Below are 15,347 nucleotides of genomic sequence, written 5' to 3' on the forward strand. Positions count from 1 at the left end.
CTATATGTCAGAGAGCTTAAAAGACAACCAATAACACTAAACAGAGGCTTATGTCCCAAAACGTCAATGTCAGAAAACAACGTTTGGGAGAGAGACTGTGAGGGTAAGTTTGCAGTGTCTTAAAATCTTGCTTGGTATTTTGAGTGCTTATCTAGGCGCGTTTTTCGGCATGGAGCAGACCACTTGACCTCAACCTGATTTAAATGGAAAGCCTCGGCAACATTATTTCGATTCAGAAGTGAAAGAAAAAAAGGCCTTTATTCAATTATACAGGTTTTCAAATTAAGATATTACTGTTCATTGTAATCTAGTTTCATAACAAATAATCAAACATATAACTAAAGCATCTTTGTGATTTACATGGTCTTACCATTTCCAGTCTCCCAACTTATTTGTCTCAATTCGAAACTGTCCAGTATTCAGAACAAACAAAGTTCTTTCAAGCAGGACATCACAGTGTGCAAGTGTACATGGTACCATAAATGATAAAAAATATACATCTCTAATGTTATATCAAGACGCACTTTGAGGTTTGGTTAGAATCGTTTTTGAGGATGGTGTCAGTCCATTTCCATTAAATGAAATAATACATTTCAGAAAGTTGGCCATATCTTAGAGGCTTTATTTTGGTTTTAATAAGATGAACATTCAAGATTCTTATTCAGAGGAAGACCCATACCCACCGGTTCGACAAAATGAGCTCGTCGTGATTTCTGCAGCCAATTGGGTCCCAAAGCCTAAAATTGGAGTCTTAATCTTACCATGCCTATTTGGCATTTTGATTGATGCCCTCGTAGCTCCAGCAGGCAGCTTCTCCCGGCCAAAAAAAGGGAGGGGTGAAAAAAAAGACAATCGACTATAGTTTAACCATACTCTCGCACACATGAGCTCACACCTATTAGATAAAGACGGAAGCAAGAGGCAGCGGAGTTTAAAAAGCCATAAGATAACGCATACAAGGTGGGGGACGTATACATTCCGAGGAGGGCTCCTTCGACCAGACCATGGAACATATAGGAGGACATCTACACCAAACTCACGTAGACACCATTAGTTTCGGGATCGACCAGATACTCAACAATGCGGACCAGGGGAGTTGCATGATTTCCAACCCGAGGATGCAGGACCTGGACTACGGATTGGGCAGCATCGTCAGCACCGCTTACAATACAATGACTGGTAACTACAACGGCAACAACGCTGGTGGATACAACGGCAACGCTTGCAGCATGGGCTCGCTGAACAGCACTTATAACATGAACATGGGCATGAGCGTCAACGGGAATGGTCTTAATTCGTCAGGGGTTATCCGTGTGCCCGCGCACCGACCGCTTAACAGCGTGCACTCTCCCATAAACTCCAGCGGATCTTCGCTGCCAAGTATGGCAAACATGGCCACCATTAACAACCTCACGGGATTAACGTTTCCCTGGATGGAGAGTAACAGAAGATATACCAAAGACAGATTTACAGGTAGGTTTAAAGTTATACATTATTATTGAACTACTTTCTCGATAAGTCGTTTGTGGTGCTTTTAAGGTGTCTGGATATTTTGCTTATGAATGGCCTTGGAATTTTGCCTTCTCTAAAGCAAAAATAAATACATAAATAATAACAATAATATTGTAAGCAACTAAAATAATAGTCACGAATGCTTTTAAAAAGGCCCATGTGGGCCAACACCCTATCCTGCATTTATTGTTATGACACAGATAATACACACCAAATTAATATGTAGGCCTAATGTGCACTTTGTTATTACTTTATTTATTAATCTAGGCACGGCTATGATCCACATACTGAATTTATGTGCGTTAGGAATAGATAGTATAATAGGTAGTATATTAATATAAAGTATAATATTGGTGTATATTTTGTATTTCATTATGGGCCGATATGCACATACATTTCACCCAATTATGGGCCAATGTGCACATACATTCCAGCCATTCACTGTTCTAAAATCACAACCACTATAGCCAACTCCAAGATCGTCCTATTTGTCAGTTTATTTATTGGGGAAACTGTGTTGATTTGAAAGCGGAGGCAAACCTGCGGTCATAGCCATGTGCTTAACGTTGCGAATAACAAAGTAAGTAATATAAGTAAAACTTTCTGCTTAAGGCCTACTTGCTTTGTGTAAAAAGGCAGTGTTTTCTGCACGGCTCCTGATTGCCTAGACTCTTTAAGTGCTCCAATGCTGGCGTTTTCCACCTGATCCTCGTATCATATTCTACCTGGCGGGCTTGCTTTAACCGTGCTTTCCCTTCCCCTCCCCGATGACTCTGCTCCGCTGTTGTCTCTGCTGATATTTGCCGCCTGCTTTTGCCCCTATCTCCCGATCCAGTGGCCCTCTCACCGTTCACTGTAACACGCCGTATAGGTCACCCGTACCAGAATCGGACTCCGCCGAAGAAGAAAAAACCCAGAACGTCCTTCACGCGACTGCAGATATGCGAGCTGGAGAAGCGCTTTCACCGACAGAAGTACCTGGCTTCCGCAGAGAGAGCAGCCCTGGCCAAGGCACTCAAAATGACTGATGCACAAGTCAAAACATGGTTCCAGAACAGAAGGACAAAATGGAGGTGGGCACAGCTTCTGTAGCATATTCATGGTATACTGTGTACTGTAAGCTGCAATGGCTGCGACTGCAGTCCTCCATGAAAAACATTTATTATTTTCTTACTTGTAAAATAAAAAATAGAAAAGGCAATGACCTATTTAGGCACAATAGATCCATCTTTCCGAATAGCCAATGCCAGATTCAAAAACAAGAGGCTATTAAATACCTTCAATATGTGTGACATACATTTTTTCAAGTTATTAATAGCGATTATTGGCTGAAGCTCCGTAACCGTAAGTAGCAGTAACATTTTCATTTTTTTAGAGCAGTAGCGCGGGTAATTATTGACACTCCTAATTGTAAATGAATATTTCAAAATCAATAGGCCTAGCCAAGATCGGCTATAGGCCTATGTATAATTAACCTGTTATTATATTTGAAATGATGGCCCATTTGTGACTTTGATTATGATTTCTCGCGTAAAAAAAATTACGAATTTGCATTATAAAAACTGGGAGATTGATGTCGAAGTCAGTTTACCAGGGAAAGTTAATGCTTTAATCGGCAGGGTGACTGGTTTCTTACACTGCTCTTGTGTTACTGCACAATCAGTTAACCATTCCTTGCAAAGTGATCCAGTGTGCTTAGCAGTGGCCTACATTGTCGTTTTGATTGAACTTCGTGCAACTTCCACATTCTATGTACTGTCACCCTATATTATTGATGGTAGGATGTCTCACCGTGAGGAGTTTTTAGAGAAGAGGCTATGTGTCATATAACCCGACTCTCTCACTTCAATTTTCTCATGTCAAGACGGCAGACTGCAGAGGAGAGGGAGGCTGAACGGCAGCAGGCGAACCGAATCCTAATGCAACTCCAGCAAGAAGCCTTCCAAAAGACTATAAACCAGCCCAACAATCCGGACCCTATCTGCCTACACAACAGCTCTCTATATGCACTTCAGAATCTCCAGCCTTGGACTGAGAACACTGCAAAAATGAGCAGCGTGTCAGCCTGCGAATAACTGTGGATGTTTTCTCATCATGGACAAGGGTCATTTTCAGGATCGCAAAATGCTTCTCTAGAGCCACCAGTTTATTTGTTTCACTCACAGCAATACTATCACCACGGAAAACATTCACACCATTTCATCTTTATTCAGCTGGGTAATGCAGAATTATTTTCAGGTCAATCATGCATAAAAACGGCTATGAATTGTCTATGAGGACTTTCCTACGACAAATATAGACTCTTACATAGGCCTACGAATTAACCAAGTGATCGATGACAATACTTTGTGCAGATTCATAGCTCTCCTTTCAGACTTTGCTGGGACTATCTGGAGTGCGTTTCTCGAATAACGGTAGTATGCTGCATCTTTGTCTGTCATACCTACACACGACTGTTTCTCGAAACCGTAATAACTAGCTTACATCGCAAATCGCCACTTCCGTCCTTCATACCGCCATAGTCCCAACAACGTTAATGACGTAATGCAGCATGTCGAGGGTAAAAATAGTTAATTTACCCTACTAGACCAGGTGATCGAGCGGCCTCATACTTACAAATGATTCAGAATGAATAACAAACTTATAACGAGTGTATGAAGACTTTTATGCTGTCCCAATATTTGTGACCGCCTATCAGCTGGTAAGTAGATTCAGCAGGCTTTTTTGTACTTTTTGTGTTGTTGCAAAAATCGGCGTAGGTGACAACATATGCAACAGACTACATATTTAGTCTCTTTATTTACTTCACTAATTCAACAACACGTGCTTTACTTTTTCTCAAATTTTCATCTAAATGCAGTGAGTGCCTTGGGGACAGCTGTAACGGTGGCCGAGGACAATTGTAACATGCCAATTTGAAAGGGTAAAGGAGGCTACAATTTACGGCGACAGCCATGTATTATGCAAACCAAAATACTGTCGAAGACGTTTTATAGTCGCCTACAAACCAAGGGTGTCACCTTTTTGCAAAAAATGGTTAGGCTAGCTGGGCTACGCTTGCTGGCTGCAATCGAATGCACGTCATAATTGTCCCAAGCTGACCTTTCGCAATATTTGATAAGGTTATGTGGGTGATAATTACAGTATATTAGCATCTGGTTCGTAAATCACTGACCACCTGTTAGCCTGTTGGTGTTCCTGTCAAAACGCTGCAATTGTGCAGCCAGAATCTTGTGCAAAACATAAGTTACAAACGTGCCTCACAAAACGACTTCAGTGCATACTGATGCCATCAAACATGTTGTCTGTGAGTTTCATCGCATTGAGCTGAAAAAATTAAACAACTTACACCTGTTGGCCTACCTGGTCTTCCCTAAACAAATAGGCCTACAATATGTCAGTGTTATTCCTCACAGAAACGCTGTGTGTAGTTGTTTACAATTATGTCAACGCTTCACTCAAGATGAATGAGTAGCCATATGAATTAAAAAATGTATCAGTGAAATTCTCAGTCGGTGGGTGTTCAGGTGCGGGTAGGGAGATGGGATATATGGTCAAACTAACGCAATTACAGCGTTGACAACAACTTTCCAGGGGTGCGTTTCCCGAAAGCCTCGTTGAACAACTACCCATAGTTAAATGGTAGAGAGACTATCGTTTAGAAAACTCTCTCTTCACGCTTACCACGGTGGTTGCTCAACGACGCTTTCGGGAAAGACCCCACGAAAGACGTCGCTTCTAACGACTCTTGCGAGCAGTAGCCTACCAACTTCCTAACTTTGCAACAGGTTTGCCATTTATCGTTGGAACTATGTTTTCAAGAAACCAAATCGCTGCATAAAGGTTTTAATGACGGAGACTGCGACGGTGATTTTTGAGAGACGCACCCCAGATATTAATGACTGTCCGGTAGTGCAGGTCGAAAAAGTATTTTTTTGCACTGAAAATTAGATTGGATTCATTTTAATTTCTCGCACCCAGTCAGCATTTTAATAAAACTTGAAAATAAACCCCAAAGTTTATAAATATTAAGTAGTCTCTTAATTTGAAATTGTGCGTCGCAGGAAGTAATTCATGTGGTATTAAGGCAGAATCCACAAATAATTGTCCTCCACCTTAGGGCTATTTCGACAAATCTTAAGCTCTACTTACAGTAGACCTACAGGGAATAATATGTAATATACAAACAGCGCGCAGAAGAAATCCCAATGGATTTGTTGACTGTTAGTCATAGATGAATCCTTTGGGGAGATTATTACCATCGGAAGTGGCCAAAATCTTTCAGAAACAGAGTAGGGTATACGCATGTAACAAACACATAGGTCTACGGGGTCTGCACATACTTTCCACCGTTAAGCAGTTTTTGTCGTTAAATAGCCTAGGTTTGTGTGGAGTGCAGCCAGGAAAAGATGCAGCTGATGACTGTAAAGTTTTTCAAGTATTTCATGACATGACTTGTGGGCCTACTTAGATTTTTTTTTTTTTTATCTGTTGCCAAATCTTTTGCATTGCTTAATGGAGGAGCGAAATATTTTTAGTTTCATCCAGTGCCACGACCTCATCTTGTGTCTTCACATAATGCCAATTAAGCACTTAAAACGTCACACACATTGTGAGCAACCATTACTTATCATTAACTTTCAACTGTGATTAAATAGCATTTTACAGATGGATATATAGATTTATATGAGCACTCATGACTCATGACTCTCAAGGTCTTGTGTTGTATTTTGTGTACTTGTCATTTTATACCAATGCACTTATCACCATGTATGCAAAGACGAGCTGTTCGATCTGTTGGTAAAATATTGTATATGGATTGTAAACGTATTTGATAACATGTTTGAATACCAGTCATCTTTATGGTGGGTGTCATTATCCAAAGAGTGAGTGGCATTTTTGATTGCATGATAAATGTATGCCCTCTCAGCTCTTGAGGGAGTGTCTTACATTATGTTTGTAAGGCTAACCCTGGGCAGATGTGTTAGAGTGTTTCTGAGACTGTGCAGGAACCTCGCTCGCTCACTCTCTCCCACTGCAAGCAGAGGAATGTGGTGTTCAGTTTCATCATCACTTTTAAAAAATATGATTTCTCATACATCACTCAGCCAGCGTTTCTCCCCTTCGCCCCTCATTAAAAAAATAATAATAAAAAAACTTAACCATAACCTTTATAAAACCCACAAATCCAACGGATGTTGCATTGACTGGCCCAGATCTGTTTCAGAGGAGCCCAGCCAAAACATCAAATGTTCAAACAAACAAAACAAAAAAAGTCACGGCCCGACCCAGGAAGGAATGTTTTTGCCAAACAGGTTCTGTAAACGGTGCAATGGATTTGTCCATTTTTCTTATTTTATTTCCACTATAATGGAAAAGTAACTGGGTTTTGTCATGTGTCTCTGTAGGGGTATCAAATACTCCAAAGTAAATCAGTGGTCATCACAGAACACATCTTGTCAACAGCACTGCAAGTTCTGGATGATAAATTCCAGAGGCCCATTTGATGTCTCCTAGCTAGTTTAAAAAGGATAACCACAAAAGTATGGGCTAGGGAAAAGAGGTACCAAACCAAGTTGATCAAGTTATCATTTTTTCCAGGCACTATTTCAACTCTGGAAAATATACAATGCAAATATTCACTGGCTCAGACAGTACGTATGCTCAAATTCACACTTCATAGACAATAATAACAGATTTCAAAATTTCAAAGCTTACTCTGTAATTAACTCTGTAATTAACCGTAAAATGCTTTGGAGGTTCTCTTCATCATAGCAGCTGTCTAGATGAATATAGAAAAAAGCCATCAAACAAAACATTTGTATATTTGATGTTAAGGTTCAGAAGGATATACTAAGGATAACCTATGTACTTTAAAAAAAAAGTAGTCAAAAAAAGTCATCCATATTTGTTAATCCATAATCACAGAATAGCAAGCCTCATTTTTCCACTTTTTGCTTGTTAGAGAATCTGGTTATGTTCATTAAAACCTACGGAGGTTTTATACAGCACATTTGTAATAGATTACATGATTTTCTATTTGGTAAATATTTGTCCTATTTATTTTAACAGCATTTGTATATGATTCTCTTCTGCTCCATGTATTGTAAGCATGCAGCAACATCAACCAGCAAAAACGAAATTACTTCCTGTAATTACTTATGCGATTTTTCCGTATACACTCAATATATACATCTGTCAAACAAGGCAGAAAATTACAAAGAACCACAATGAATAAAAGATTTGCTCCTTTCCACACATACATATTTTCTTTCCTTGACATATCCATATACCCCAAAATACAGTAGGATATGGGTTAATCTAACAACCTATAATGAAAGAACGCTGCTAGATTGAAAAACACTTTGTTCTCTGTGGAATTAATTTATGAAGATCCTTGCCACTTTAGCAACATTAAGAATTTTTCCCTGTCTGTTAAGAAAGCCTGGCAAAATATCACTGTGAAGGTCCCATGGCAATTGCTGCTTAGTCTAATCTATATTGATTTGGAATCAGGGCTACGTTGCTTTCTTAACGCCACGTCAGTCCTAAAGTATACCTTAAAAGATGCACCTTAATGTTTAGAGGTGTTTCCCAGAACGTCCTTAGCTAAGGTAGGCTACCTTCTTAAGAGATACTTCCGTAAGGCTGGTCAGGACTGGGTTTCTCGATAGGGCTAAAAAGGTGTCTCAGCGTTTTACGAAGACTTGAAAGGCATACTTACTAAAGTTTGTTACTTTTCTACGCATTTCCCAAGCCAGCTGATAAGAGTTCCCATAAGAGAACCCCGCCTACGTGTAGGCTACCTTGAAAGGCTGAATCCATATATCTGGCATCAATTTTTGTCATTCATGCGTGAAATGATGGCCATGACTCAGATTGGTGTGCAGATGATCATTATCAGAAAGAAAGTAAATACCATAAATACCATCTTATACCATAAATACAATTTTGTGTTTACCAGAAAGAACGGAGATACCATACATTCCATAAATACCATCTTATACCATAAATACAATTTTTTTTTTAGTCTTTGAATGACGAATAAAGTAATTTTGTAATTTTGTAAACAAGCGGTTTTACATTCAATCAGTCAGTATTCTAGTGAAATAAACAGAATAATTATCTTTGGCTTTCGAACACATATACCGCTATAAGAAAAGACGAAAAGAGGGCCCATCCAAAACCTTAAAAAAGGTTATCATAAAATGGATAAGCATTGAACGATGGTGCATGTAGTACCAAACAATCTGCCCTTAGAGGGCAACATTGCAGCACTGTTGAACGAGTGAACGAGAGGCTCTTAGTGATGACGCCAAAAACGTCATTTTTGATGGCCAAAACATGACACTTGTGTAACTACGCTCATTGCCCTCGGTGAAACGGAGGAATACTCTGACATTGCCAAGATGTCTGCAATAAACGTTTTCACATCTTCAAGGAGCGTGCTATGTAAAGGGTTGGGTTTACCGTCCACATTAAGAGGTGAGCTATGCGTCATTTATCCAGCGTTAGCAGTGTGTTTTCATTTGGCCAGTAGCGCGTGCACAGTGTACGTTTAGCTAAATGTTGACTACCACACGAAAGACAACCGACTGCGAAATGAGGATTGGGAAAGTAGATTTAACCGTTTACTAAAATGTTATGTTCAATGCTGATTGAATGAACTATTAATGTAAAGGCATAACAGCTCACAAAACATCTCACAATGCCCAGAAAGGCTACAGATAGCTTTTATTGGTCTTTGATTTTCCTTTCAAAGCATGTTTCAGGACATCGAGTAAAGTGGATAAAGATAAGGAGCCACTCAGAAAGTCCAAAACTCCCCAGGGACGTTTAGACATGGATGACAGCGAGACGAAAGCGAAGGATCCCCTTGAAAGTAAGTGTATTCTATACGATTGTGCCTTAGGCGTGCCTGTAGTCCATGCTATACTTTCTATGCATTAATGCGATAGATGGATGGATGGATGGAGAGACAATTATCAAGTTGCACAGCCGGTAACGGTTGTCAGCTCCCACCAATGACGATGGTTATGTTTCATATTGTCAGCTTTTGACACTCATCATATTTGTTACTAATATTGTCCAGAACAGCCCTCTCTTTAAGTAATTAAACCCAGTGTTGTTACAGTACAGTACAGTGATGTTGTATGTAAATAATGTGTTCATTCAGAATTCCCTGACGATGTGAACCCTGACACTAAAGAGAAAGGAGGACCAAGGGGACCTGAGCCAACTCGCTACGGTGACTGGGAAAGAAAAGGACGCTGCATTGACTTTTAGACAACCCCAAATGCACTGCTGGCCCAACCATATCATAATAATTTAAACTCCAACTGCAGTCCTACTTTAGGCCAACATTATTTGTTATTTCCACATACAAATTGTTTGCACAATAGTTTTCAACTATCTGAATGACAACTTGATGTACAGTTTGAGCTGTTGCTCCAGAGTCATTCCCTCTCTATCATGGATGTATTTGTGAGACAAATTAAATGTTTGTTACTTGTGTCTCTATTTGATGAGTGATCAGGTACTTCAAATATAGATTTACAAAATGGTTGCAATAATAACAAATGGCAAAAACCTACAAATAACAAACACAATATATTTCCATTGTTTTCCACATGCTTCCATTACGGATTTGAACCTCAACTGTGTGTTGGTATATTCATGCTGCATGTGGTGACAAAAGTCTACCAGTTGCCAGTTAATCTTTGCTTTCATAAACCAAAGGCAAACACTTGCAGTAGAATTAACTAAATTTAGCTTAGGATATTATTGGAAATGAAGAGCGATGATGGTAGAGAGAGATGGTAGTGAGAATTTGACGCTCTGGTGCTACTATTCAGCTACAATTGAATATGAGGAAGAGGAACCTAATATTAGCTTAAAACTGAGCAACAAATAATAACTGCATTTTATAGTTAGACAATTAGCCAACCGAGGTTAATATCTATGTATACTTCGACACGTTATTACATGCAACTCAGTTTTGAAATATTACACTTTTAAATTCAAAATATGGATTAAATAAAGGTTTGCAATGAGCCCACTAAATTTGCCGTAGCCTATAGGTATCTGAAGGTAAAAGCAGGAAGATTGATAAACCAACCTACATGGGCGTTCATTCAAATCACTGTATCATCAACGTCATCAGACACATTTCGCCAATCGCTGTGAGTTGTGCGTCATATTTTACGTCATTTGACGCATGCAGAGTCAAACACAACCGATACATTCTTATCTTTTATCACAAATGTAAACATAAGATAGTAACATTTCATTCGTGACCACTGCCAAAGTAGGTATTTGTGTTGAAACAGTTGTTTTCTGGTGTAAGAACTCATCAGAATCGCCTTTACATCACGTTTGAAATCAAGATTAGTGTTCAATCTACAAAAAACTTCCGCTTCCGGGTGCTTACATTTGTCTCTGCCATATTCCGCTCTGGTCTTTTCACTTCCCAGCTGTGTGTATGCTGCGTTACCCCGGGGGATGGTCCGCCACTGACGCCAGCAAGTTAATCACATTCAAAACAGGAAAGGTTGGCGATTTCTTAAAGAAAGGTAAAACAAACAGAGAGCAAGATGACGACGCGATCGGAGAGAGAAAAGGCCCAGAAACTCAATGAACAGCATCAGGCCATACTGTCCAAAATGCTAAGGGAGGACGACAACAAATACTGCGCCGACTGTGAGGCTAAAGGTAACGTTAAGCCGTGGGAGAAACACCAGTTTTGCTTCGTGAATGTGCACGTAAATGTCACTGACTACCATCATATGAACAAGACATAGCAGATTACATTCACGGAAATGTACTGTCTTGTGGATAATGTAGAACCATGTGTCCAGTACAGGCGACAAGTTGGTTATCTAGCTGTGTTAGCTGGGCAGCCAGGTAATAGCATAATCATTCAGCTAAGTTAGCCCACTATTAGCCGTTCAGAGAGAACCATGAACTGCTGCCATCCAATGGCTAGTTAGCTTCAGATGCTATCTCTCCTGGTAGCTGTCTAGTTTGCTAAGAAGAGTCTTAGGTGGGACCTCGTTAGAAAAAGCCTTGTCCTTGGCTATTATTTATGTATGAACGGAAAACATAGTTTTTTTTCATATCCTACGTGTGACCCGTGATATTTTATATCTCTAATCCACTCCTTAATGACGGACAATGACAAAATGTATCTGAGTGTGACGCTTACGAGTTAGTAAAGAGATTGAATGAATATCAGAACATCAGTCATCTCAGCCACTTGTAGCTACATTAGCGCAGCTAGCTAACCTTTCTCGCTGGTAGATATATTACACTTGTCTCATTAATGTGACACTTGAAACACAAGTGACCGAAAACTGAATGACAGGTTTCAAAAACCTTTTCTTTTCACAATCGCGTTATGACAATCAACACATTGAAGCTAAGCCTTTCTCTTCGAGCGGTTGCCTTTCTGACATGTTATAGCTATTAGCTTGCTAGCTACATTTTTTATCGAGCCATGTCATGTGAATCTTGGCAGTAACATTTACTTGTGATGACGACGGATTTAACCAAATCAATCTTTCTATGAATTCTGAATTTTGTTTTTGCTTTTAAAGAAAATATTGTGTGAAAGCACGTTTTATTTGAGGCATGAGCATATTAGATGATGCTTGCATTAGATGCAGGCGGTGTTAATAGACATTAATGTACATTAATAGAACCGATGCATGTATGTGATCACCATTAGAAACATTGTTAAATTAGCCCATTAGGACTTTAATCAGGATATTTATATGTAAATATTAACATGCACTTGGATGCTCTTTTGCTGAAGCCAACTCCTCGGTCTGTCGGACTCCACAGACCAATAGATTATCCAGTTACACGCTACCGATTGCAGTAGATAAGCAGGTGATTGAAAATAAACCAGGAAATAGGCCATTCCTCCCTCCAGATCAGGGAATTGTTTGATCACAGTTGCTCAACAAGTCTAGGTGAGGTCCTCTAGATCTTCATAGGCAGTTGTTGTTAATGATCCAATCTGTTGATTAAGCTTAAAGGCTTCTTTTGTATGGTGCTCTTGTGTGGCATTGCAAATACTCATGCATATTTTAGCCGGTGGGAGGTAGCAGGGCATTTTCAGTCTAGGCAGTGTGGAAGCGAATCCCCACTGAACCTGAATTGCATGTAACAATGTGACATGATGAACAAAGTGGTGTGTCTGTGGTCCATTCATTGCATTTCAACGGTCTTAATGGTTTTAATAGTGTAACTGATTGTGCAATATTTGTTAAAGGTTAACCAAGCAAACATGGATTTGGAGTTTATTCTGTACTTCTGACGCCAAGAAAGCTATGATTTTAAAGTTAGTGGAAAGAACTGTAGCTGAGAGAGTGCATGACTCAGGAATGGATCTTGCCAGATGGGTATCTCCATAGATACACATGAATGTCATTCTTTCTGAGAAGCCATCACAAAATGCATTCCCATGATCAGACTAATGCTGAAGTTAATCAGAGAGTCCGTTGGAAATGTTGCAATACCTCTCATCTTATCTCTATTAACATGATTTTGGCCAGTCATGCAGTGTGTCCGTGTTAGCCAGTGGCAAAGACTGTCGTGGTTCAGGGCATACCACTGACCCCTGCTAGTTTCCTTCCTCATCTGTCAGCAAAGAGGCTCCGCTACTTCTGCTGAATGCATGTGTGCTGCGCTGCTGGGCTTCTCTGCAGATGGGCTGCTTATGCGGATGCAGATGTGTGCGCAAGACTGTTCAGTGGGTCACTGCATGTATGGTCACGTTCGTCAAATCCCCAGGGATCACCAGTCTCTGTCGCTTCCCCTAGCCTGCTGTCTCTCACTCTCTTACTCTCCTGCCTTCAGTCATTTATTCTTTCTCTTTACCAGCTGGCACCCATCTCTTTTCCCCTCTCTTACTCTTGCTTTCTCTCTCTCTCCCTTTCTGACTTCTTCTGACGTCACAGTGCGCAACCACACCAAGCCAGGCTTCTCAGTGTAGGAGTGATTGTGTGTCATTGTACTGCCCGGCGGGGCCTGGGCTCACGTGTAGTGCTTGCTGTTTAATCTCTTTAAGTATGAGAGGCCATTGTTGGCCTTAAATCCCACTTTATTATCCCCCACATCTGCTGCCACGAAAAAGGTTACTCGTCTAAGAGAGAGAGAGAGAGAGAGAGAGAGAGAGAGAGAGAGAGGAATGTAAGTGAGAAACCAAGACGAGCAAGCATGAGTGTTATTCCCAAGGTCATGGTATGGTAAGTGTTTTGGTGGCCTACATTCGGTGAGTCTGCCGTCGGGTGCGTATAGCCCTGCCGGAGCACCTGAGATGCTGCAGCCCTGCCCGTCACACGGGCGCGTCCGCACTCTCCACAACGGGGCCGGCTCTGGTTTCCTCCTGCTGTTATTACAGGAGTTTCCACCGTCCGGATGCAAGAATCTCGGGTGTCTGTCCCTGCCGACACACCCTGCTGCTTCTGTTGTTCTGACAGGTGTCAGTCTCTCTGTCTCTATGCCCGCCCCCCTCACTATCACTCAGTGTAAGCTGTCAGTGACTTAGTTACTGATGGCCACTGGTTCTGTGCAGACCTATTATATTCACACCACATACAAACACACTCACTAGGTACTAATAGACGTGCGTGAAGTCAGTGTATGGCCTTATTGGTTTTAAACAGAATCTCAGTTCGTGTTTTAAAACTGCAGTAAGACCTGTTTGTTAGTCATTGACTGTCACGTGCAATAATAACATTCATAGGGTACGTCGATAGATTGCTCTCACTAGCATGCTCCATAAATGAGGCTTCCCAGGCACTTACATACTGAATTATGCTTATGTTAATTGGCCTTTGCAAACAGAGATCATAAACATGTTTGTAATAAACCAGTCAGCCTGTTTACTATGTGGCCACAGCTAGACAGAGGTGCTCTCCACCTGCAAATGACAGATGACTGGTATACAGAGCTACAAGTTCTTATTGCCGTGTTTTGTCTGTCTCATTGGATGTTTTCTTTGTTCTTTCTTTGTGACAATAGTTCCTGACTGAGAGACAGGGTTTCAGGGACTATTTTGTTTTCTCTATCCATCAGTATTTCACAGTGGCTTTCAGAATATACAGCCAGCTAGGCGCTCATATAGTCTTTGACAAAGTTCTTCTTCTTCCTCTTTTTTCCACCAATGATTAGTCGGCGATATCATATCCTTACTCTACACCAATCCACATGAACCTTGGTATGGTTGTGGCCCCCACACGTCTGATACGGAATGTAAGGTTTGTGTATGCAGGTGGGCGTGTCTCGTTGTGCTACTGGCCCCTGAAGTGGGGGAGGCTCAACCTAGTGAATAATGTTCAAAGCAAAAATCAAGCACTTTAGCCAATATTTAGTGATTATAAAGGTTCAAACTTCACGTAATGTGACACCCTGCATCAGCAACACATTCTTTGGACGCCCAAATGTTGTGACATTTTGGCCATAGGGAGCGCCACAACTGACACATTTCAATATCTGAAGAACCGCTTCAGCTTACATTTTGAAATTAGGCTTGTTTATACTGCATTTGCTCACATCTCCTACGCTTCCATTTGGCTCGCTTGACAAAATGTCTGCCAACGGCAAATCAACATTCAGCAGCCAATACATGCCTGTGTGAACGGCCAATCTTAAGGCAGTGTGCATTGGGCCTAAGGCGGCTGATGCAATGGTTGGCTGTGTCTGGCCCGCTGTCATGTTGTTATTGGTTGTATCTGCTCCATTGAAGGGCCGCACGCCTCAGTTCTCCTGCAGACCACGCTGGTTTGAGAAAGAGAGTTAGTTGGAGTGAGGGCGAGAAAGATGCTTTG

General features: G+C 40.8%; 2 protein-coding genes across 6 annotated transcripts in view; both read left to right on the forward strand.

The window, feature by feature from the left end:
- The first annotated feature begins 784 nt into the window (after positions 1–784).
- tlx1 (T cell leukemia homeobox 1) lies at positions 785–5,017 on the forward strand. Of its 2 annotated transcripts, none has more exons than XM_012840353.3 (3): positions 785–1,473; positions 2,348–2,585; positions 3,377–5,017. In XM_012840353.3, the coding sequence occupies exons 1-3, from the start codon at positions 1,005–1,007 to the stop codon at positions 3,585–3,587; spliced, it is 918 nt and encodes a 305-aa protein (XP_012695807.1). In that variant the 5' UTR covers positions 785–1,004; the 3' UTR covers positions 3,588–5,017. The 2 variants fall into 2 exon arrangements, with proteins under 2 accessions (XP_012695807.1, XP_031434544.1); XM_031578684.2 differs by having other exon boundaries at positions 786–1,473; positions 2,384–2,585.
- Positions 5,018–10,814: 5,797 nt separating this feature from the next.
- Positions 10,815–15,347, forward strand: part of smap1 (small ArfGAP 1) — a 111,864-nt gene continuing 107,331 nt past the window's right edge. For 2 of the 4 annotated variants that reach the window (XM_031578685.2, XM_031578686.2), the window contains exon 1: positions 10,815–11,223. In XM_031578685.2, coding sequence (XP_031434545.1) covers positions 11,106–11,223 — 118 coding nt within the window. In that variant the 5' untranslated portion in view covers positions 10,815–11,105. The remainder of the gene's footprint in view (positions 11,224–15,347) is intronic. The other 2 variants (XM_031578687.2, XM_012840475.3) reach the window with 2 other exon arrangements.

This window comes from Clupea harengus, chromosome 13, assembly GCF_900700415.2.
Source record: "Clupea harengus chromosome 13, Ch_v2.0.2, whole genome shotgun sequence".
In the NCBI taxonomy this organism is placed as follows: domain Eukaryota; kingdom Metazoa; phylum Chordata; class Actinopteri; order Clupeiformes; family Clupeidae; genus Clupea; species Clupea harengus.